At 40.4% G+C, this 24002-nt stretch overlaps 1 protein-coding gene across 3 annotated transcripts; it reads right to left on the reverse strand.

The window, feature by feature from the left end:
• Positions 1 to 3690: 3690 nt before the first annotated feature.
• emsy (EMSY transcriptional repressor, BRCA2 interacting) lies at positions 3691 to 23384 on the reverse strand. Of its 3 annotated transcripts, XM_058412248.1 has the most exons (22): positions 23285 to 23310; positions 22854 to 22964; positions 21502 to 21573; positions 21182 to 21290; positions 20983 to 21082; positions 19691 to 19765; positions 19400 to 19575; positions 19158 to 19313; positions 17964 to 18223; positions 16262 to 16490; positions 15848 to 16072; positions 15277 to 15426; positions 14746 to 14919; positions 14332 to 14468; positions 14059 to 14235; positions 13780 to 13981; positions 12253 to 12417; positions 11998 to 12147; positions 11381 to 11493; positions 9749 to 10288; positions 9277 to 9606; positions 3691 to 5391 (listed from the first exon to the last, which is right to left on the reverse strand). In XM_058412248.1, exons 4-22 carry the CDS (start codon positions 21285 to 21287, stop codon positions 5194 to 5196), a joined length of 3663 nt encoding a protein of 1220 aa, XP_058268231.1. In that variant the 5' UTR covers positions 21288 to 21290; positions 21502 to 21573; positions 22854 to 22964; positions 23285 to 23310; the 3' UTR covers positions 3691 to 5193. The 3 variants fall into 3 exon arrangements, with proteins under 3 accessions (XP_058268231.1, XP_058268232.1, XP_058268230.1); XM_058412249.1 differs by lacking the exon at positions 22854 to 22964 and having other exon boundaries at positions 9277 to 9603; positions 23285 to 23384; XM_058412247.1 differs by lacking the exon at positions 22854 to 22964 and having other exon boundaries at positions 23285 to 23383.
• Between the last annotated feature and the right edge of the window lie 618 nt (positions 23385 to 24002).

A 24002-nucleotide genomic window follows, 5' to 3' on the forward strand; every position in this document is an offset into this window, starting at 1 on the left:
GATTCTGATGACTCAGTTCTGTCTGAGTTCTGTCTAAATTGTAGAGAAAGATAAAGTTAATATAGCATGGACCATATTAGGTAATGGTTTTGACTCAAAAACCCTTGATCGCGGTTCCCTCAATGTGCAAATAAGCCTCTGGAGTTTGGTGTGTGTGTGTGTGGGGGGGGCTTTAAAGAAAACAGATGATTTCAGTTTATTAATACACGAAGAGTTATACAGAACAATCCCACCAGAGGCAAATCCGTGTTCAGCCATTCCTTTTGGGATTAGTGGTTGGGGAACAAGACAAACTTGTCTGTTAAATGGTCTACTCACAAATGTGGGATTTTAAATGTATCTGCCATTGCGAAACATGCAAGGCACTAGGGTTTTTAGCTGAAGTTTTATTAGAAATTGGATCAAACCCAAAAAAATGGTTCCAAAATGCTGGAAAAAAAGGGGCAGCCATGTATTGTCAACTTCAGGCTAAAGAGAAAAGATTTATTGACCGCAGGCAGCTCACCATTCACTCACTATATTAGAAACACCTGGACCTACACATCCATGCAATTATCCAATCACCAAATCATGTGGCTACAGCACAATACAAGACTTATACAGATACGGGTCCAGAACGTCAGTTAATGTTTGCATCAAATATCAGACTCGGCAAAGTACTGTGTATTTTAGAAACTGTTGATCTTCAGGAATTTTAACACACAACAGAAGGACAAAAAGCAATGTGTGGCAGTTCTGCAAGTGAAAACATCTTGGTGATGTGAGAGGGCAGAAGAGAATGGCCAGACTGGTTTAAACTGATTACATAAACTGGGTAGTTGAAGAGTGGATAAACATCTGCCTGGTCTTTTTCTAGTCTTTAACTTCAAAATTAGGTGAGCCTGTGTCCACTGTAACCTCAGATTCCTGTCCTTGGAAGACAGTATGAGACTCGATTAGGTTTTTCTTTAAAGGTTATGCTTTTTTAAATAAGATGCATTTCTGCTCAGTGGATATTCGAGTTACTGTCGACTTCCTGTTAGTTCGAAATAAGTCTGGCTATCCTCCTCTGATTTCTCATCAACAAGGCATTTCCACCCACAGCTCACGGTATTATTGTTTTCGCACCATTCTGTGTGAAAAGGTCTAGAGACTTTTGTGAATGAAAATCCACCTCCGCAGCCCTTCTGAAAGCAACCATCATGCCATGGACAGAGAGAGCGCAAGTATTTCTAATTAACTGGACAGTGAGTGCATGAATAATCAGTTATACAGTATACCTAGATTCTCAGCATGATACATGCCTTTAATCATCATTATCCCTGCTGTTATGGACAGTGCTTGTGCTCCAAAATATACAGTAAACAATCTTTCATTGAAAAGATTAACTGTAAAATCAGCTGATTCGCGAGATATCTTATTTTAAATAATTATGGACAAGATGGATAAAACTTATTTAGACTCATTTACAAATGGACGTTGATATGTCAAGCACAAATAAACATCTATTGTTTAATTTTAATATTAAGAACAATTGTTCTGATAGGAATAACTTTAAATGTATACACATCTTTCCAGCAGTTATCCTGAAACTGGTGAGATATAGTTGACTTGGCTATGAAACAACAGCTGAGTTGTGCAACAAGTAGGTGAAAAAAATTCTATGTTGAATTTATTGCCTTAAGTTCACTCCCACGGAGCCTCTTCTGTGGTTACTCTCCTCAGCAAACTTGCCTCTCTCCCACTCCCAGTAAAGGTGCTTCACCTTTTATCCGTGAGACCGAAAATTATTTACATTTCAGCCTTATATGTTCCAGCTGTAACTGTATGGATGGGTACCTTCATGTGAACAGAAATACAGAAATGTGATGCACTCGGAGTATCTGCTCAGCACTGCAAATGCACAAGCCTGCATGAGCTGTCCCCTAAATCAGATGAAAGGTGCCTAGAGTCCAAATTGATGGTCAGGTTTCGTTTTTAAAAAGGCATTGTGGGATTGTTTTTCTGAGCCAGGCCAGCAGGGTTTCCAAATGAGTGTGCAGACATGATGGAGAAAGGAAAAGGAAAAGGGTGTCACCCAGAAGAGACCCTCGTCCATAAATCCTGGCCTGAAGACAGTAAAATACCAGAGAGCTAATCAGAGACACATGTCCAATATTTGCCCCAACAGTCTCAATAGATCTTAGTCACAGATCTTAGTCAAGGCATCTTGAACCTACCTACCTACCTACCTACCTACCTACCTATCTATCTCTTTAAACAGTTAAATACCTCTATATTCCCTCTACGTGGAAATGTCATATTGGTTTTGGAATAAAACACGAAGGATTTGAAAGTGTTTAATTCCTCTTATACCACAGCAATTTGCCAACAAATATTCCCTTTTATTACTGAACTACTCCTTTTTGTCAGCTTTTTAACCATTTAATGTTGTTGAGGGTCTATAAGACCGATTTATGAACAGTTGTACTTTTACCAGACAGTTGTTCTTTTTTCCTTAATTATCTAAAATAATAAGACAAAAACCCCAGCGAACACAGAAACTGGAAAGCACTGAAGACTTTCCTTTAGTGAAAAACATACCGACTATACCAAAGCACAAAGCACTGATTGATAATTCAGACTATATAAACATATTTCTGCTTTTTAATATTCTTGGCGCTGTGACGTCTCTGCATTGCCCATGTCCACAGACCTTGGAAAGATTAATATATGCAAGAGTTTTTATGTAGTCACTTAAAATGTTAATTTGCTCCAAATGTGAAGTCTCAGTCTGACCATGTGAGCTTGTTTCAAGTTTCAGGTCACTTTCTAGTGAGAGCTCTAAATCCTAATAAGTGGCCATATTCGTCTTTCTGGGAGGATAGAGCTGAACATAACAGTCTGAAATCGAAACAGGACCAGTGAAGGAAATCCTCAATCATCTGATTAACTTGTTTACATTTCACTTGTAAAATTGCCTTAATTTTCAGGCTTATTTCAGGAGTTAAAAAAACAAAAAAAAAACAAAAACAAATTGTAAAGTAGAGCCAAACACAGGCTACTATTTTCACAAACTAGCGACTGCGAACATGATCCCACTTCTCTACACACGCAATATGAACTCACAGGACCAGTTTTGCAAGCAGAGATCCTGAATGACAATAGAGTCTGGTGGCAAAATTACCGTTTGCATCAAAATCCTAAATTTAGTCATAAGTGAATTGTGGACTTAGTTAATAATGATCCTTGGTTCAAAGTCAACAACCACGTAATGTTTACAGGGACTTCCGGACCTTGGAGTTATTAAGCAGTGAAGGACTAGTTTAAGCCTGAATGCGGGTTTTTCCCACACCTGATGCTTCACTCTAACATGACAAGGTAACTGAAACTGAAAGTGTAACTTCAACCAGCTGATTGTCTGAGACATATTATGTCAGAACCACAAGACACAGCACCCTTTCAAAGTCTTCATAATGTTTCCTCTAGCTGTTCCTACAGATCTGTCCGATCTGGGAAAACCAGATACATCTGAAATGTGCATTGAATGATGGGGAATCCCAGTGCCAAAACCCACACGTCTGAAGCTGCTAGTTTCAATTGGTTAAAGTGTATGGGTTATATTTACACTTGTTTTTAATAAATACACAACCAAACAGGAAGTTGGAGGGAGACGGAAAAAAAAACCCTGAAGTCTATTCCAAAACCTTTACAATGTAGAGAGTTTATTAGACTAAAGTTTATCTCTAGATTGAGGTGTCTACATGCAACATTAGACCCACATTATCTGATGTTACACAAGATGCTGGTGTTCCTGGAAAAAGGACAAAAAAGGATACCATTTAAACTAATTGTTATGACTCTGACACTATAATTCGACCCAAAGGTGGACACTTGCTCCTGGGGCAGTACAGGAAAACAGGCGTGGAAAGTCCCAACACCTGTGCAATACATGGAAATGAATGGAAATATAGCACTAAGGGCATGGAGGAACAGAGAAACAGAAAGTGAGATGCAATGGGAGAGCTAGGTGTGCAAATAGGGGTCTGAAAGGTGCTTTTAGTGACGCTTAGTGAATTTCCACAAAAGCCAGTCGCCACCTCTGCGTAACACAGTTCAAGGACCATAAATAACGGCTGTAATCTTTGAAAGCTTCCCTACACATGTAACCATTACAGGTGTTGGAATCCACCAAGAAGCCCTTCCTGTGTGTTTACCTGACAACACGTAATTCCTCACCACACCTACAACACAACTCATTCACTGGAGTACACAATGCTGTCAGCTGATAAAGAGGGAAATTGGTACTTTCCAGAATTTAAATACATCTCAGTCAGGCGCATTTAACCCGCCTGCTGAGGCAAAGCTAGTGAACAAGTGACATTATGATGATGATGATGATGATGATGATGATGATGATGATGATGATGATGATAATGACAACATTTACAGGTCTGATGGGGGGAAAAAAGTGACATTAAAACTTCTACCAAATGTTAACAATAAAATAAGACCACAGAATAGGTTTTGGTGAGAATCCGGAATTAAAGTTTACTCTATTCAAATTATTGTACATTAAAAGTCAACAAAGTGTATCTGAGTGAATGGGGGAAGTTTTTGCTTTAGGAACTGGGAGAAAAATGGCAAAGTGCATCATGATAACAAGAATCTTCTACGACTACCTGTGTAAGCGTTGGGACATTATTATTTACAGTAAGCGGTACAGTGCACACTCTTCCAGACAAAAAAGGCATGAAAGTGAAACAATTCAAAATTCTAGTCTTAACAATTCAACAGACTTTGAAAACCAAGAGCTCATGCTCTTTAAATCTACAGTATGATATCCAGAAGGCAGACACAAAATGACACGGTAGGGAGAGTTTCTGAACACCCTTCAATCCTGCATGACTTGCAGACCCTGTTCTAAAAATGCTGGATATTAAGTAAACAAAACCAAAACGGATCCGAACTTCTCCTTTCGGAATTTAGCAAATAGTAATCTCAGTTCTGGGTGGAATACTGTCCTGTAATGAAAACAAAAAGTGTGTTGAGAATTAATAGTTGTGAAGAATAACTATTTATTATCCAACTGTAAGATACTTTAAGAAAGAGTCTCTCTTTAAGTCTTCTTTAGAAAATCCTCTTCAGTGAAATTGTCACTAAAATGCCACCAGCTATGCCAGATTCTCTCTTATTCCTGCTCAGGGTTCATGATCGTGTGAATGGAGCCTTTGCTCACTGGGACTGGTCAGCGCAGGTCTCCATGGGGCTGGGTGCTGCACCTTCATCATTACTGCTGTCCACTTCCTGGTCTAGAGTGGCCTCGTCATCTAGGCGCTGGCTGGTGTAATCGGTGATCTCCAGGAAGCCGCTTGGCTCCACCACTACATTTGACTGGCTCGAGTCAGGCATGATGGAGTACTGAGGGATCACCTAGAGGACAGAGTAAGATATAGAGAATAAAAATTCATATTAAATTGTTTTGTTTCGGACTGGGACCACATACAGTATAGTGATAACAATAATGCCCATGAGACTGAGAGGTAGATTTTATATTTTACTTGTATGTTAATCGGGACTAATGCTGCCTTTGTGCCATAATTGTTATAAATACGAGTGTCATACTAGGACGTCGCACACGAATAACCCATCAAGTCGTAATTACGACAAGGAAACAGAGATCATTTTAATACCAGACTTAATGAGATGGCACATGTCCTACAATTGTCGGAGGACAGGAAGTGGAGAGCACAGTTTCTGTACTGAATAACAGTTTTTGTTCATTTTTCTAATTGAAGATAATTGTTAGCACTTGCAGGTTTGGTCATATCAAGTTATGTATATCAGCAAATTATGCATGTTGTACATTGTATTTTTACACTGAAAACAGGCTTGTATTTGACCAAGATTTCATCCACTGTACAAAAAAAAATGCTACAAGAAAAAAAAAGGGCAGCAGGAAGAAGGAAACATGTTGGGACAGAACTGTAGAGAGGGCAGTAAAGAGAGAGAGAGAGCAGGAGGGAGAGAGAGAGAGTAGTAGAGAGAACAGTAGAAAGAGCTATAGAGAGAGAGCAGTAGACTACAGGAGACAGAGAGAGAGACGGAGAGAGAGAGAGCGAGAGAGAGAACTGTAGAGAGAGCAGTAAAGAGAGAGAGAGAGCAGTAAAGAGAGAGAGAGAGCAGGAGGGAGAGAGAGAGTAGTAGTAGAGAGAACAGTAGAAAGAGCTATAGAGAGAGAGCAGTAGACAGCAGGAGACAGAGAGAGAAAGAGAGAGAGAGTAGTAGTAGAGAGAACAGTAGAAAGAGCTATAGAGAGAGAGCAGTAGACAGCAGGAGACAGAGAGAGACGGAGAGAGAGAGAGAGTAGTAGTAGAGAGAACAGTAGAAAGAGCTATAGAGAGAGAGCAGTAGACAGCAGGAGACAGAGAGAGAAAGAGAGAGAGTAGTAGTAGAGAGAACAGTAGAAAGAGCTATAGAGAGAGAGCAGTAGACAGCAGGAGACAGAGAGAGACGGAGAGAGAGAGAGCTGTAGAAAGAGAGCTGGAGAGAGAGCACTGAAGGGAGAGGGCTGAAGGGAGAGAGAGAGAGAGAGGGAGAGAAGTATAGAGAGAGAGAGTGAGTAGTAGTAGAGAGAACAGTAGAAAGAGCTATAGAGAGAGAGAGCAGTAGACAGCAGGAGACAGAGAGAGACGGAGAGAGAGAGAGAGAGAGAGTAGTAGAGAGAACAGTAGAAAGAGCTATAGAGAGAGAGCAGTAGACAGCAGGAGACAGAGAGAGAGAGAGAGAGAGAGAGAGAGAGAGAGAGTAGTAGTAGAGAGAACAGTAGAAAGAGCTATAGAGAGAGCAGTAGACAGCAGGAGACAGAGAGAGAGACGGAGAGAGAGAGAGCGAGAGAGAGAACTGTAGAGAGAGCAGTAAAGAGAGAGAGAGCGAGAGAGAGAGAGAGAGAGAGAGAGAGAAAACAGTAGAAAGAGCTATAGAGAGAGAGCAGTAGACAGCAGGAGACAGAGAGAGACGGAGAGAGAGAGAGCTGTAGAAAGAGAGCTGGAGAGAGAGCACTGAAGGGAGAGGGCTGAAGGGAGAGAGAGAGAGAGAGAGAGGGAGAGAAGTATAGAGAGAGAGAGTGAGTAGTAGTAGAGAGAACAGTAGAAAGAGCTATAGAGAGAGAGAGCAGTAGACAGCAGTAGACAGCAGGAGACAGAGAGAGAGAGCTATAGAAAGAGAGCTGGGGAGAGAGGGCTGAAGAGAGAGAGAGAGAGAGAGAGAGAGAGAGAGAGGGCTGAAGAGAGAGAGAGAGAGAGAGCTGTAGAGAGAGAGAGCAGTAGAGAGAGAGTGAGAGAGAGCAAGAGAGTGAGAAGTAGAGAGAAAGAGCTATAGATAGAGGGCTGTAGAGAAAGAAAGAAAGAAAGAAAGAAAGAAAGAAAGGGAGATGAAGAGAAAGAAAGACAGAGAGCTGTATCCGCACTGAGACAAGACAGGGAGAGGCCATACTGTGCATTGTAAGAGAGAAGTATATGATACTCTGTGAAATAGGTAACCAGTGTAGCTTCTGTACTGTCATGTGTGCAGAGTGTTTGAGATAGATAGATAGATAGATAGATAGATGGATAGATGGATAGATGGATACTTTATTCATCCCAAAGGGAAATTCACAATGTCTAGCATGACTAGCAGCTGAAATAAGAAACAAAAGACTGGTGTCTGTTCCAGTAATTACAGAAATCCAGGCTTCCAGGATCTTTTTAACATCTTTAAGTAAGGGTTGAAGCCGAGCAGAACTAATAAAAATTGAGCGACATTTTAGTGGGCTCGTGTGAAACTGCGTTGTCAAAAATTATTCCTAGATTACCAACATTTATAAAAGGTTTAATAGTGAATAGTGAATATCTTTATAAACCACAACTTCTCTCTGACTTGAACATTCTAGATTTTTTGTCGCGCTGCAGCCCTCACTGCCACACGAGAGCATGCCAGTATTTTGAGAATTTCAGAGGAAGCAAATTCAGCTGTTTGCAAACGCTTGTGGACAAAACACATTTCCCAGCCTGCAAGATCTTTAAAAAGACAACACACTTCCTCTTCAGGAACTCCGATTAAACAGCAGCACAAGTCATTTTACTTTAAGGAAAAAGTTCATTGATGTCAGCCTAAAGATTTCACAAACATGACTGTGAACATTGTAGATGACGATTATGAAAACTGTATCTGCTGAGGTCATTACGCTCAACACGTCAGCGGATTTAACTTCCTTGTGTAATCACTGTCCGGCTTAGTCAGAACTCTGACAGGAATGTGATCGATCCAAAACATACTGAATATTACACTGATAAATTCTTTTGGTCTTCAGTGTTCTACTGTTCTTGTGTTCTGTGTCCTAGTGTTCAAGCGTTCCGTGTTCTAGTGTTCCATGTTCTAGTGTTCCACAGTCTAGTATCCAGTGTTCTACTGTTCTAGTGTTCCACATTCTAGTATTCAGTGTTCTACTGTTCTAGTGTTCAAGTGTTCTGGTGTTCAGTGCTCAAGTGTTCCATGTTCTGGTGTTCAGTGTTCTGACAAACACACGTTTCTACAGCACTGAGGTGTTTATAAACCAGAATCATCAGAAAATACTACACACAACTACAGCTTTCATCTAAACATCTGTCTGTACATCACTCACTTATTGTGTGTGAGTGTGATTGCGTGCGAGTGTGTGATACTTGCAGTGTGTATATGTTTCGTCCTGTTTTTTTTTAATACGAATAAAATGAATAAAAAACAATTAATTAAAGGACTAACTACTAGAAGCGCTCTCTCTCTCTCTCTCTCTCACACACACACACGATAGACATCAATATAATCCACTATTCTACATTCAGTGCTCCATTTTGATATTTGTTTTAATAGTGTGTTCGATTTGGACGCAGCAACACAGAATATTCTTCTGTTACAGTAAAAGCTTCAGTGTTACTGTTACACGCCTCACAAACAGGCAAACTAACATCACCCGATAAAGCACATGTACCAAAGAGAACAGACAAATTTCTAGTGAGTAGTAAGGCAAAGTTTGTTTGGTTATTATAATTGCATTGTCATAATCATCATTCCTTTTGCACTGCAACTGGTCTTCATCAATAGTTGAACGTTTCAAGCTTACAAAACCCGACCACAAAACCTTTCTTCCCTAAAAATCTTTTATCTAAATTTTGTTAAAAGAAACAAATGTTTGTAATGAAAACATCAGTTGATGCAACAATTGCAATAGCTCTATACGAGTTCTGAATAAGATTTTAAATAAACACACACACGCACACACAAAAACAAGTGGCTGTTCACCTGAATAACGTCCAGGTCTTTGCTCTTCTGGATGCGTCCGAAGGTAGCATGTGGGTGTGAGTGTGTGTGTTTGGAGCTGCTGATGAGCGGTGACGTAGAGGCTGCTTTGCTGAATGTGCTACAGTCGCTGGATGAGTCCACCACCATGGCCTCAGTGCCCGGCTCGATCTCCGCCTCCATCATGGAGATCTTCAGGATGTCGGAGACGTTAGGTTTCTCAGAGCTGGACTCGGCATGCAGCTTCACCGCGGCCTCGCCGCTGCTGCTGGACACGGGAGTAGCCCCAAATGTGATTTTAGTGACTGCTGCTCCTTGAGTTATGATTGTCTGCTGCACCCGTCACAGTAAACAAGAGGAGAAAAGGAAACATTTAGCAAAAAAATGCTTGACCAAATCAACTATTTGTTGCATTTCAGCAAGCTTTGGGTGAGTTTTTTTATTCCAGATTTTGTGTGTGTGTGTGTGTTCCAACCTGGCTGCTGCTGCTGCTGCTGCTGCTGCTACTGGCCGCTTTATCTGAGGCCACGGGATGGTGGGCCTGCAGTGGTGGGGGCTGGGAGAGCTGTGTGTGCGTGTTGGGTCGGTTGTGTGAGCTTGGTGCCTGCTGTAGTCTGGGCAGCTGTGGAGTGTGGACAGGTTTAGTCGGGGGAGTGTGTTGGGTTCCAGATCCAGACGGAGCAGAAAGAGAAGGAGCAGGAGAGACAGAGGGTTTATCCACCCGTGTGGTCACTGCTGGAGCTGGAGGCCTGATGCTGGGGCTGAGTTTAGAGGCCTCAGTCTGGCTAAGAGTCGACTTAGAAGGAGTGGATATGGAGAGCACCACTGGCTTGCTAAGGGTGTGTGTCGGGGTGCGGTGTTGCTGAAGAAGGGGAGGGGGAGGAGGTGGAGGAGGAGGTGGGGCCAAGGGATTTACTGATCTGTAGAACAGTCCAGTTTGAGGGTCCAACGTGTCACCTTCCATTTCTCCTTCCTCCACTACGGTCTGCTCCTCCAGGGGCTTGCCAGCTCCTGCCTGCAACACACACACACACAACTCTCTTTCACTAGAAAGCTAAGCTGTCTCTTAGGCAGCGTTTTCCATAAAGCATGACATTAAAATTGACTGTAGCCCCATCTGCTTGCATGCCTACACACCTACTGATTCTGGCTGGTGTACAGGTGAGTATTTAAATGCAGGCAAAAATAAGAGATTTTTACTCTTGGTCAGGCTTTACATCAATCTCATCCTTCATCAACACAGCTGACATCATTTTTAATATAGTACCATGAAATATGTAGCACAACTCTTCACACATTTCTGAAGCGCGTTCATCCGAGTAGAATACCCACATAAAGTAGGTTTTATTCAGAGTGTATGTCAAAACAGATAGTGGATGTTGTTAAAGTTAAAACTAGAACACAGAATTTCCAGAGAAACAGGACATTCCGGGCAAATGTCCATCATCAGCTGTGCAGGTGCTTCTGAGGCTAGTTTCACACTGTAGCGTCTCTGACACACTTTGCTTGTACAGCTGATGAAGGATATCTGTCCGCAACGTCCTTTTTCTCTAGAAACTTTACTATACTTAACTTTTACTATATCCACATTTGGGCAGAAAACTCCCTTGCATTTTTTTTTTTTTAACACACACAGAGAAAGCAATGCAATTTGAAGAATGTGTGCATGCTTGTGAAAGACAAAATCAGCAAGTGTCTAAAAATTTTAGCATAATCTAATACACAGGAAAAGACACAACATTCATAAATACTTTCTCTCTCTCTCTCACACTTTTACACAATGACATATTTGTAAAACACACAGGCTGAAGTGATCCTGGGGATGTAGTAGCTTAGTGATTAAGGTGTTGGACTACTGATCGGAAGGTTCAGAGTTTAAATCCCAGGTCCACCAAGCTGCCACTGCCCCAGAGCAAGGCCCTCAACCCTCAATTGCTCAGTTGTATAAAATGACATAAATGTAAGTCGAATCTAGATAATGGCGTCTGCTAAATACCAGAAATGCAAATGTGTCTTGAAGGAAGGATTCCCTTTGTCAGAGGAGAGATTTTAAGAAATGTCTACACTTGCTAGTGACACGGGGAATATATATTTTTAATCCTAGTACCTGAAGAGTGATAGAGCTGGTGCTGGAGGAAGGCGCAGTGTTAGAGCTTTTCACCGTGGAAGACAGAGCGGATGCAGACACTTCACCTCCTGCTGCAGCCTTCCCCGCTTTACCTGAACATATAAACATAACCTCTTCTTACTCAGCACATTCATACACACAAACACAATACAAACATTTCCCACTGCATCAAGAAATTCAGGTTGCAAATCTGGTAACTGTGTCTGAATAACAAAGCTAACATGTCAAAGGCGCAGTTACTGAATCAGCAACTTTCTAAAACATTCACTTTAATGGAGACTTTCATGGAGCAGTATGTATTTTTAAGAGGTCTTCGCTGCTTGTAAACGGGAATTAAAAAATATATTAAATAAAAGAAACCAAATGTAAACAGAAACCTGAAATGAGGAAATCAGATCGACATAGCAATACTTCACCTTTGAAATTATATTTGGAAATAAATTATTTGCAGGACTAACAAGAGTCATAAAAATGAATAAATGTTTCTCGGTTTAAGGTGTCTACTTGCATTCTTTCAATATTATTATGATTTGCTCACAGAGCTCTATTAAAGGGAGTGTGTTTCAATAGACTTCAGGAGTTAACAGTACTGATACCAGTGGCCTCCGCTGGGGTCTCAGGCTCGCCTGCAGCCTGGCCTGAGGGTTCAGGTGACTGCCTCCTCTCTGTAGGCATCTGTATCGGCACTGCCATCTGACTCAGATCGATGGTGTGCTGCCGTGGCTTGGCCTCTGCCTTTTCCTTTGCTGAAATCCAAAGAGTAACACAGGTGCATGTTAAATATCGGCATCAGAAAAAGTGACTTAAAAGAGGAATAACAGGTGAAGTAGCCTCCATTAACACACACATACCTGTGGTCTGCTGCAGCTCCAGCAGGGCTTTAATGGTAGATGTGGCAGACTGAGCCTCGCCACTCATGTCCTGGTAAATGATGGTGGGACTCGCTTCCACTGAGACTTCTTGTTCTGTCCAGTCCTGGCCCCTGGAGCTGATGACATGCACGACCGACTGGGTGTCTGGAGATGGCGGAGAAGTCAAGCTTAAAAAGACTAACATGAGACTAATCAATCCTCTAAAGCATTTGGTTTATTGCACTAGACGAGGATTTGTTCATCATTAATTATAAATGTCAGTCTATATCACATGCTCTTCTTAGGTATTCAGTTTAGTTTTTCCCCTGATAACTATTTGTGTGATATTTTTCAACTCTTTTCATTATTCTAACTAATAGACACTAATGGATAGTAATAGATGTATGGTAGTGTTACACAGCACCGTTCAGAATTAAGGAATTTATAAAAATGCTTATTTATACATTCAATATACATAATATATATACAAACATATTCTTGTTTAAATAACAGTATTTTAACACATACACATCGTCATTCTTGATCAACTTTGCTAATGTTCATGTCCTGTTTCCCTGGGGTCTAAATATGCAGTTGCACACATGCAAAATCATCATTAGCATCCATTTCCATGGGAAATACCAAAGAACAATTAAGTGAATGATGGCTGCTGACCATCAAAAAAAAATCAGATAATAAATATAAAAAAACAGGCAGTTAAAATGATTATTAAGCCCAATTGGGGCCCAGTTGTTTCGGGTATTAAACAGTGTTTTCATTTATTAAAACAGCAAATTTGCTTGGAATTGGACTTGACCACACTGTCCCCCCAAACTTAGTGAAGAGGATGGTGAAAGAGAGAGGGCACTCACCATTTGGTTGATTGAAAATCAGTAGATATGATAAATAAGTAAATATGATACACCTTTCATAACAATAAGTTGTTTAGAAGCATTACAGGAAAGAAGCACTTCCTGAGAAAATCTCACAAGATCATGCATTGTCTGGAAGTGAGTGAGTGTCATCAGAACCACACTTAGTATTGACCGTTGTGGTCAGTTGAGATCAAAACAAGTGTATTGTTCACACATACCATCAGAAGGTTTGGTCACAAAAGGCGACTGTATTCAAAGAAAAGCACGTGGTGACCCGTGTAAAATCAGGTGTTGGGTCATTTATGCTTTGGGGCTGCCATGTCTTTGATGGTTCAAGATACAGAGCTTTCAACAAGATTATGGGTAGAAAGATCACTATGTTTGAGCCCAAAATATTAAATAAATGTTACTCTTTTTATACATTTTACACAGCGCAAAACACATCTACACTGTATTTCTATTACTATACTTCTCAAATTTTATGCCACAATAATACACATGCTGCTGTTCAGAATAAAAAAAAAAAAAAGTGTAATTATATTAAGAAATCATTTTCAACTTCTTAGCATTAAAGAAAAAATAATGACCTATTTGGGAAGTTTTGGAAAATTCTACATTAACCCGAACTGTGAAACTCACTGCAATCCCTCACCATGAGTATTGTCTGAAGATGTTGGGCTACTCTCTATGTAAGATGGAGCGTCATCCTTGAGCGCCACCTCCTGGCTGGAGCCTGGTATTACGCTTGCCTCTGGACCTCGGGTCACCTGCTGCAGTGTCTCGGTCACCAGCTGCCTCGCTTGCTCACTCACTACTGTCGCCTGGAACGCCATTGGCTTCGGCTTGATCAGCACCTGCAAGGCATTCTGGGTGAAATGCTGTTTCTTGCACAAGGTAATCTACAATGATCTGATGCATGACTCAAGCAGACCTGGGTCTTGCCCTGCTGGTTGTAGACAATCTTGGTGGGGATGAGCTTGGTGGTGGTAGACGGCTGCACAGCCGAGCCCAGACCCTTCGGCTGTGTTACGATCATCTTAGTGATGGGCCGAGATGCTGTGATGATGGCAGGCTTTGCTCCCGGTACAGCCTGCAGTGCTTTCTCCCCCTGAGGAACACACACATTTTAATTGGCTTCAACTCATAACGCACTGTTTACAGGGAAAAAAAAAATAAAGCTTCGAGATTATTACTACGGTCCTACCCCAGCGTTTAAAAGTGTGGTGACCACATTCTTCCCAGGTAAGCCCTGGATGGTGGTTCCTTTCCCAGTGGTCTTCTGCACTACGATGACATTGGGTTTGGAGGTCATGGGAATGGTGGTGATCTTCGTAGTGGTTCCTGTCATTTAAGAATTCAGACATGAAATCATACTATATGGTACAGAGAGGCTATTATTCAGATTCTATGTGTCCATCTATTCACGTATTTCTCATTAAGCTCATTCCAACCATCTAATCATTAGAACACCTCATGGAAGGATTCATGTTTTCATATTTTATCATGCCACGACTAGAGGAACAAGTTGAGCAGCTACACACTCTAGACTAGTGTCATCATTGACACATACAAGAACACCCTGTTCCCCCTTTCACTGCCTTTTCTCCCATCAAATTACCAGACACTATGTTGGTGCTGATGATCTTCCCACCCAGTGTAGCAAGAGATTTGGGCACCACTGTTATAATGCTGCCGCTGGTGGTTTTGACATAAGTGGTCCCAGCAGGTGATGCGGCCATTCGAGCTCCGATGGATGCCGTTACTGCCGGCCGGGTGTACGTAGCCTGAGTCCCTGCACACACGACACACACTGGTTATGTATACATGCATCTTTTGTGTATTTTATAAAGCTCTCTATACTATTTAATATAATTTGCATCATGTTGATGGTCACATTAGCTAATGTTAGTTTTAATATATTTTCTTTCCACCTCAGCTATGCATTTTACAGTAAAGGTATTGTTTTTACTTTCTCGTTTTCTTTTAGGTTGTGTCCAATCTCAAAATTCTTATATTTTTAATTTAAACTTGACTACTACTTGAGCTACACACACACTGTATTACAGTGTTTGGCTCAGTTTGTTGGTTTTGATGATCCAGGATAAGAGCACTAAATTAGACATGGGATTAGTCTTCAGACCTGATGTACCTGTAGGGGTGGAGACCAGTTTTGTGGTCATGATAGCTCCATTGCTGCTCACCACCATGATGGGACCAGAGCTGCTACTCGGCATGGCTGCACTCGAGGGCTTCGGCAAAATCTTACTAGGCTGCATCTGCTGGGTGATGATCTTTACACCTGCACACATACACGAATATCTTGTACCTTTTCTCATGTGGCTTTTCATATGATAGAAAACTTCTTAAATGCCTAAAAACCAGTCTACTCATATGCTTCCTATATAGTACATATTAAGGGAGAAATAAAGTTCTAATATAAAACTGAAAAGCAATCCTTATTTCACACAAATATATCTTTTAAAAAATAAATATATATCTTTATATTTAAAATAATATATTTAAATAATAAATATCTATCATTATAATAATCTTTTAAATAATTAAATATATCTTCGATCTTTTAACCACAATCTTTTTTGTATTGACCCCTTTGTCCCTTTGTATTGACCTCTGAGAAGGTCTCTGGTGATCTAGTTGACTGAGATTTGGGACCCGAGATTGTGGAATCCAGATGAAGAGACAGTCTCATAAATTCTCACCTGACTCTTGTTTAATCTGTATGGTGGGTTTGGACACCGACACTGTACTGGTGGTTTGAGGTGAGGAAGAGAGAGGAGATGCAGATAGGCCTTTGGGTGAAACTGACTGCTGCGGTTGCTGCTGCTGTTGCTTAGGGAACTGGAGGATCTGAGAGGGAGAACCCACCAGAGCTTTGGGAGAGGGCATCCTTGCTGTGGCCACTTTCACTGCTGCTGTAGAGCCAGCTGAACCGAAGGTATACACACACACACACACACGCAAAGAGAGGTAATTCGACAGAAAATTGTCCACAGAATTCCATCAACACAATAAAAGAACCAAGTACCAAAAGATTACTATAAAATATACTGAGAATAAAATAATTATTTTCGCACATGTTAAAAAGACATTCTCCCACACACACTTTTACTTACTTTGAGCCACAGTGGACATGACCACCGCAGGAGTGGAGGACACCACAGTTGTCACGGCGACAGGGCCAGGGGCAGTAGTGGTGCCAGCTGAAATGACCATGGTTTGCTTCTGACCAGATGATGTGGCTGCAGAGCTGGACACGAGCTTTGAGACAGCCGCATAGTTATGAGACTTGGAGAGGATGTTGGGAACAAAGCTGGAGCTTGCAGATGTTGTAACAATAATGACCTAAGGAGAGGCAAAAGAGAACATTACAATAAGGCAGAATGGGAAGTGGAAAAAGGAAGAGGACTTCCATTAGACACTGTAGTTACTTATCTTAGAAGCTTTATACACTGCTACACTCTCATATGATGGTTTGCTTTACATGTGATTGATCCAGCCACTCTGCTTTATCTGAATGCTGCCCTTGTGGTTCACTGTGTAGTAGCGCTTACAGTTACACACTGCTTACACTTGCGTTTTTGGCTTCTGTATTATCGTAAATGTTGCACAGTGGTTCTAAACCTCTAAACCAGGGGTGTCCAATCTTATCTGGAAAGGGCCGGCATGGAGTAGAAGCCACACCTGAGCCTACTGAAAGCCAAGATCAACTAATTAAACTGAATCATGTGTGGTTCCTGCTTGATTACAATAAAAACGTGCACTCACTCCACCCTTGGTATATAAGACTTGTTTCTAGTGGCTTGATTTTTCAGCTTACTGTATGCTAGGGGTTGAACAGATTAATTGCTACTCTGAGGATCTCAACTAGTCAAAGTGATGGAAAGAAAACAGTGAGGCATGAAGTGAGTTATGAAAATTCAAGATGGTAAAGAATGCAGGCTAAATGTATTTTAGTCTGGATGAAGACAATTCTATAATCAGATACACACTATAAAGACTTTGTCTTTTGCTTTAATTAAACTTTCTTTGCTTTTTTACATTATTTCCTGTCCCCCGGTTCCCTTCTGAGCCTGGATCCTCTTAAGGTTTCTTCCTCATATCATCTCGGGGATTTTTTCCTTGCCACCGTCACCTCAGGCTTGCTCGTTAGGGATAAAATAGTAACTTAACTTTAAACATTTTTTTTCTGTACTCCTGTAAAGCTGCTTTGAGACAATGTGCATTGTTAAAAGTGCTATACAAATGAATTGGACTGAATTGAATTGTACTGGGGCATAGTGAATTCCATCCTGACCAGTGCATTCGGAGCTGTAGGCTGTACTTCACTATCTAATCTAGTTCAACTAGTTCAGAGCAGCGCATACCTACTGACCTGGGGACTGACCTGGGAGCCCAGAGTTGAACAAGCCAGCTTACATTATTACAAATAATACTACAGACATAGGGGAGGCTTGGTTATTTATTTACCTACAAGGAAATGGGTGCATTTTAAGAACAGGTCCTAAATTAATGTAATAACATAGACCAATTTTTCTTATTTATTCCACTGATTTGTCATTAACAATGAATCTCTGAAATGAATATGGTGTTTTCTTTGCTGCTGTTTTATTAGTGTTTAACTGCATTTATAAAACAGCCTAATAATAGTAATATCCTGACTCAGTTGTTTTTTTTTTTGACTATGTAAAAGATGACTAAATTTTTTAATTAATGGGCAAATAATAAAGAAACTTACTACCACTCATACTGTCTAGTTTGGAATGGCATTAAAACAGATTTAACAGAGATGAGGAGGAGCAGCGAGTGTGTACTGACTTTCTGGGTGGTGGTGTTAGTGGCCTGTGTGCTCGGCTTGGTGAAGGTGATTTTCACTGGAGACATGTGCGGCGGCAGCGAGTTTGCGATGCTCTGCATCAGGTTGCTCATCTTCGGGCTGCCGCTCACCGGCACCGCGATGCTCTTTGAGGCAGGTGGGGTCACTTTAGGCACCTCCTTGAGCAGAACGGGCGAAGAGCCTGAAGAGTTGGTGCGGCGGCGTTTGCGAGGCTTTTCGTCCTCATCAGAGCAACTAACGCCTGAGGGAGACATTCAGAGAGAGAGATAGAGACATAGCATAAAAGATTAAATCCTACTACTACAACAACAACAACAACAACAACAACAACATCTGTGCAGTCTCTTGCAGCCTTCTGAAGCTTTTATGGGGAGAGCACTCATGACAGCCATTTGCAGAGATATTACAAACTGAAGTACTAAAAAATGTAAACGTATGCTTCTAAATGGCCATTACTGAGAGGATATTTTTCCCTTAAGAGTCATAATGGTATCAGAAATGGTGAAGTGAAGTTCAAAAGCAAAGAAAATCTCATTTTCACTGAGTTTCCAGTTAAAGGAGATAAAATCTAAACACATAAATATACGTTTTAAACAATAACGTTTTTCCGACTTTTTCCTTTTGGCAAGAACTACAGGGCGGGTTAAATAAACTAAACTGGCTGCAGTGAAAACATTTTTTTGGCTTGTGGTTGATCGGTTCATTATTAATGTGTGATATTTGTTCTTGTTCAGATAAGCTTCAATTGATACGAAGTAATATTAGCTAATACTTAGAAAAGCGACACTGAGGTGAGTTCTGAATAGCTGTTTTATACAACCCTGACAGACAAATGTGGGAAGAACAGAAGAATATTCTGTGTTGCTGCGTCCAAATCGAACACACTATTAAAACAAATATATCAAAATGGAGCACTAAATGTAGAATAGTGGATTATATTGATGTCTATCTTGTGTGTGTGTGTGAGAGAGAGAGAGAGATACAGAGGGGCTTTTATTCAGGAGATTTGTAACTAGGTCAAAATGTTCCTTTGAAAAGGGAAACAAAAGTTCATTTTAGTTTTATTTACATTCATCATTCGTTCCATCTCTTGCACACACACTTATGATTTATATCCTTTTTTCCATTACGTTATGACATGAGGAAGACGTGTGTGTGTGTGTTCAGGTACTTACTCTTCACATACACCGTGCTCCCGCTGGGCAGCACTACCACGTTGGAGGCGGGGCTCGTAGGCCTGGGTGACTTGACCGCAGCTGCCACACTGCCGCTTGGGGCGGATACACTAGGGGGCGTGGCTGTAGTGCTGGTATATGAATAACACACTACCACTGCAAAACAACACCACTGCTATCACATATCACCACTAAAGTAACTCCAAACAAGCTCCCAAAATATTTCATCCCTCCTTATGTACCTTCTTTGTTGCCAGTCTCTGCAGGAAGAAGCAGAGAAGAGTTCTGATGCGCCGTGGCACTGGCTACCGCGTTGGCCGTCACTGTAAAAGCAGTCTGAGGCACCAACCTGGGCATCAGGGGGACCAGCCTACGCCCTTCAATAGACCACTCTGAGGAGCTGTTCGGCCCAGACATGCTGTGCAATAAAAAATACATATAATTCACTTTAATGTTTGTTATTATTTAGACTGTGAAGCTGGAATAACGGCATGAAACTTTTCATCTGCTGTGTAGTGAACAGACGGTCTTACTGGTACGCGATGGTAGTGAGACGCTCATCGTTCACCGCACGCCGCACCTCTGCACGATGACGCTCAGTTGAAATGCTGGAAAGAAAATGCATCAGATCAACAAACCTGCATTGCCTTCCCAGAAATGTGGAGAAATCTGTGGAATAAAATGTTACAAAAGCAGATGTTTGGTGTAATGGTCCACAAAATATAATGGACCATGTACAGATGGAGTCAAGATTCCACACAACTTACAGATGTTTACATATATACAATAATAGCAACAGAATTAACACAAACAAACCAGTTTGAAAGTTTACCAACACTTCAAGCTGGATTATTATATTGCTAGGAATAGATAAACATATGATGTCAACTGTACATAACATCATTTTTGTATTGCTTAGCAGGGTTGGGCAAATAATTATATATATAAATAATTGGAGAAAATATTAGCTAGCTTACCAAATAAAAGCTCCCATGTCTTGTTTGTCCAGAAAACTGACCAGGTTAAAAAGTGGCAACATCCAGAGACTTTACCCAAATCAGTTGTACAGAGAAAATGCTCTATAACTGGCTAAATGATATACACAGTGATGTACTGATTCCCGCTTGAAGTGTTATTCACATGACCATAATAAAAGTATCGCAGAAGCATTTTTCAAAAGATTTTAATATTGTTAATAATGCACTTTTTTTTATTTGCATGTTTTCCTTTTTTTTGCACGTATGAATATATTTATACACAAGGATTGTGTAATGTACACATCTCCTGGCAATATGTTCAGTTAATCCGTGTGAGGAAGATCAAATCTCCACCTCTCTGTCCCCCAGTGACCACCTGGATTTCTTGATTTTATGTACATTATTCTTATTTATGACCAAATGGTGTCTAGCAACTATATGTGGATGTGGGCAAATTTGAGAAGAGATTAACTTCATGCAAATATGGAGTGACTGGGTGCAGCAGCTACCGATGGGAGTGAAGACACAAGAGTGCATGTGATCCGTGGAGAAGAGCACATACTGTCGCTCCTTCGTCTCGTATGATATATATATTTATATACACAGCTGAATTCAACCCTCCACAATATTTCATTCTAGCAAGAAAACTGATTTTGTTGTCAAGTGTAATGTTACGATGGCAACCAGCAGTCAGTACACCTCCTGGCGACTTCACAGTACAGCGACTAGTGACTTGCAGCCATAAAATCATTGTATGTGTGAGCATAACATCGGCCTTGCTTAATGCATTGAGGCGTTCAGAAATACACACTGACCTCCATCTTTTGAAGCAAATCCGTTAAATCTACCTTAATACTTTGGTAAGTTCCCCAAGCAGATCTTTCTTGTCCTTGGTGAGATCACCCTGGGCACGAAGCGCACTGATCACTCCAGCATATGCCTCCAGTTCTACAAACAAATCAGTTAGAACACAGGTTATACATGATTACGAACTATGCAAAGGTAAGTCTCCTGACTTTTTTAAGTAGTGCATTAAAAGCATCTCACCGAGCTTGCGCAGGATTCGTTTACAATCATCTCGGCTGAGGTCGAGAAGCATAGGCCACACCACCGGCATGGTGGCAGGCAGCTGGGGCTTCTCCTGCTGAATCATCCACTTTTAAAAACAGAATAAACAGAATCAGAAGGCTAAACTGAATAAACAGTTTCTTTTGTCAACATTTTTGTAATTGTATTGGACGTTATGTGCAGCTAACTTAAGGGAACATTGTTTTGTTTTGTTTTTTAAAAAATGGCATAAGAATGAATCCATATGTTTAATATATTACATCATTTGTGTTGTGCAAGTCACAGAAATAAATGGTTACCTCTAGGAGACAGCGAACGCTGTCAGAAATGTGCACGCTCTGTTTGGTGTGGATCTTCAAGAAAACATTATCCTTCAAGAAAAATATAATAAAGAAAAAAAACATACTTATGTCATGGTTGTAAATGTTCCTTTTTATAATAAACAAACTACATTCTAGTGTATTTTAAAAAATATGTACTGTGCTGACTGTCACTAGATCTGATGATTTTTTTCCCAGAAATGTGCAGAGACAACACAAGCAGTTTTCTGAGCAGCTATTGTGCGAGTCAACTTTCTCAACCAATCACTGATCACTATTATTCCCAACGACCAATCACTGATCACCATTACTCCCAATGACCCATCACTAATCACCATTATTCCCAACAATCACTGATCACTATTATTCCCATCGACCAATCACTGATCACTATTATTCCCATCGACCAATCACTGATCACTATTACTCTCAACAACCAACCACTGATCACTATTATTCCCATCGACCAATCACTGATCACTATTATTCCAAACAACCAATAACTGATCACCATTATTTCCAACAACCAATCACTGATCAACGTTTACTGAACGATTGTTTAAACTTAAACTCTGTTTCTGGCTAAATTTACAAGCAATAAAAGCGCGTTATTCCATTATTCCAACTGCTATTATCACTTTTACTGCTGCTTGCTAAATAAAAAGCTCGCTGTCGTCATGACCAAAGAATTATTTCTATAATAAACAGTCTATTATTATTTAACATTATATTATATTATATAGAACTTTTCTGGGCGTCTTCAGAAAATCTTCCTTTTTCCGTGCAACACGTTTTGATATGCAAATGAGCTTGACGATTCGAGCAATATGCAAATGAAGATGACGTCACGTGGCTACTTCTTCGGAGACATTTCGTGCGTGCGTCAGTTACTGTCACTGGACACAATTTGAGATAGCTATTACTTCATATTCAGATGGTAATAAGAAGTTTAGACAAATAAAAGTGCAACTTAGTCAAGACACAAGCCACAGCTGAACATCCGGGATGTAAGAGTTTTTACAGTCATCACCGACCCGTTAGGCTCCTGATGTTAAAGGAAAGGATGGGATCCCCTACCAAATAAATTGCAAATTATATATATATATATATATATATATATATATATATATATATATATATATATATATATATATATATATATATATATATATAAAAGCGCCCTAATAGAAAATCAGCGCATTTGTCTGTATATGGCATCACTCTATATCCAGTGTATGTGCGAACAGGAAGCCTTTCGGAGTTCCCCTATTAACAAAAACATGTCCAAATATAAAGTATTACAAGGTGCCCTTTTGGAGAAAAACATCTACTTGAAATACGTGCAGATCAGTGCGAACAGACTCAGTTATGTTCGCGGTCCAGATCAGCCAGTGGATGCACAGTCCAATCAGCTCAGATACTTCATTTACTTTGAAACAATCCTAATCAGAAAGAGACAAAACACCAACGTGACACTGATCGCGTGAATTTTCTTGTATGAATTATACTTTCCCAAAAACGAAATACATCCCTCATCAGCACCATGGGGATTTCCTCTGAGCTCTAGCTCTGCTCGACTGAGGGACTGGCAGGGCTGATATTCAAAAATAACCAGCTAGCCTAAACATCCAGACAACATCAAACCAGCAAACATGATCGTTTAATAACTTTGCACCAGAAGAAAAACATGCAACAGGCAAACATGTTATCCTTGCAAAATGCAACCGTGTTACCAAATATAGGCAAAAAAATAAACACCAACCTTTGCTAGACCCAGTCCCCAAAGTCCGCCATGTTTAATGTTTAATCGACGCCAAAACACAAGAGCCGCAGCTACAGCTGCCCTTAGGAATGCCTTAATGAATTTCCCGTCCTAAACAAAAATCCATCATAACTGTTTTAATTAACTGAGATTATTACGAATGCAACATGTTCAGAGCTTTATTTAAATATAGTATTCCAGTGTTCTGTCTTTTTTTTTAAATGTTAAGACTGATGGTCAACCTTTCCTCGCTTACAACAGGCACAACTTTCCAGTGTCCCAGTGAGGTCCTTCATGAAAAACAATAAGCTGCAACGCTCAGAGCTGCTAACGTGATCCTGGAGATAACTGCTAGGCTAATCCTTTAGCTAGAATATTTAGCTGTCCGCTATTATCACTTCACTTCATGAACCAATAAATAAGATGGATTTCAATACAATTGCCTTGTGTAATTAATGTATTTTTTTTTTTATTTTAATGACGAATCTAATGCAATGGTAGCGGGATTTTATATGAATGTAATTTTGGTACCGATGATGAAATGGTTTCGTGAAATACTAAAAACCATCGCAGCGACCTCTAGTGGAGAGATTGTGATATTGGTATATCTCGAACCAAAACACCAAATAAACACATAAGTGAAATTCAACAGTTATTATTATTGTTAATTAAGTTAATTATAACACATTACACACATTAAACAAAACAATTATTATAA

This window comes from Hemibagrus wyckioides, linkage group LG16, assembly GCF_019097595.1.
Source record: "Hemibagrus wyckioides isolate EC202008001 linkage group LG16, SWU_Hwy_1.0, whole genome shotgun sequence".
NCBI lineage: Eukaryota > Metazoa > Chordata > Actinopteri > Siluriformes > Bagridae > Hemibagrus > Hemibagrus wyckioides.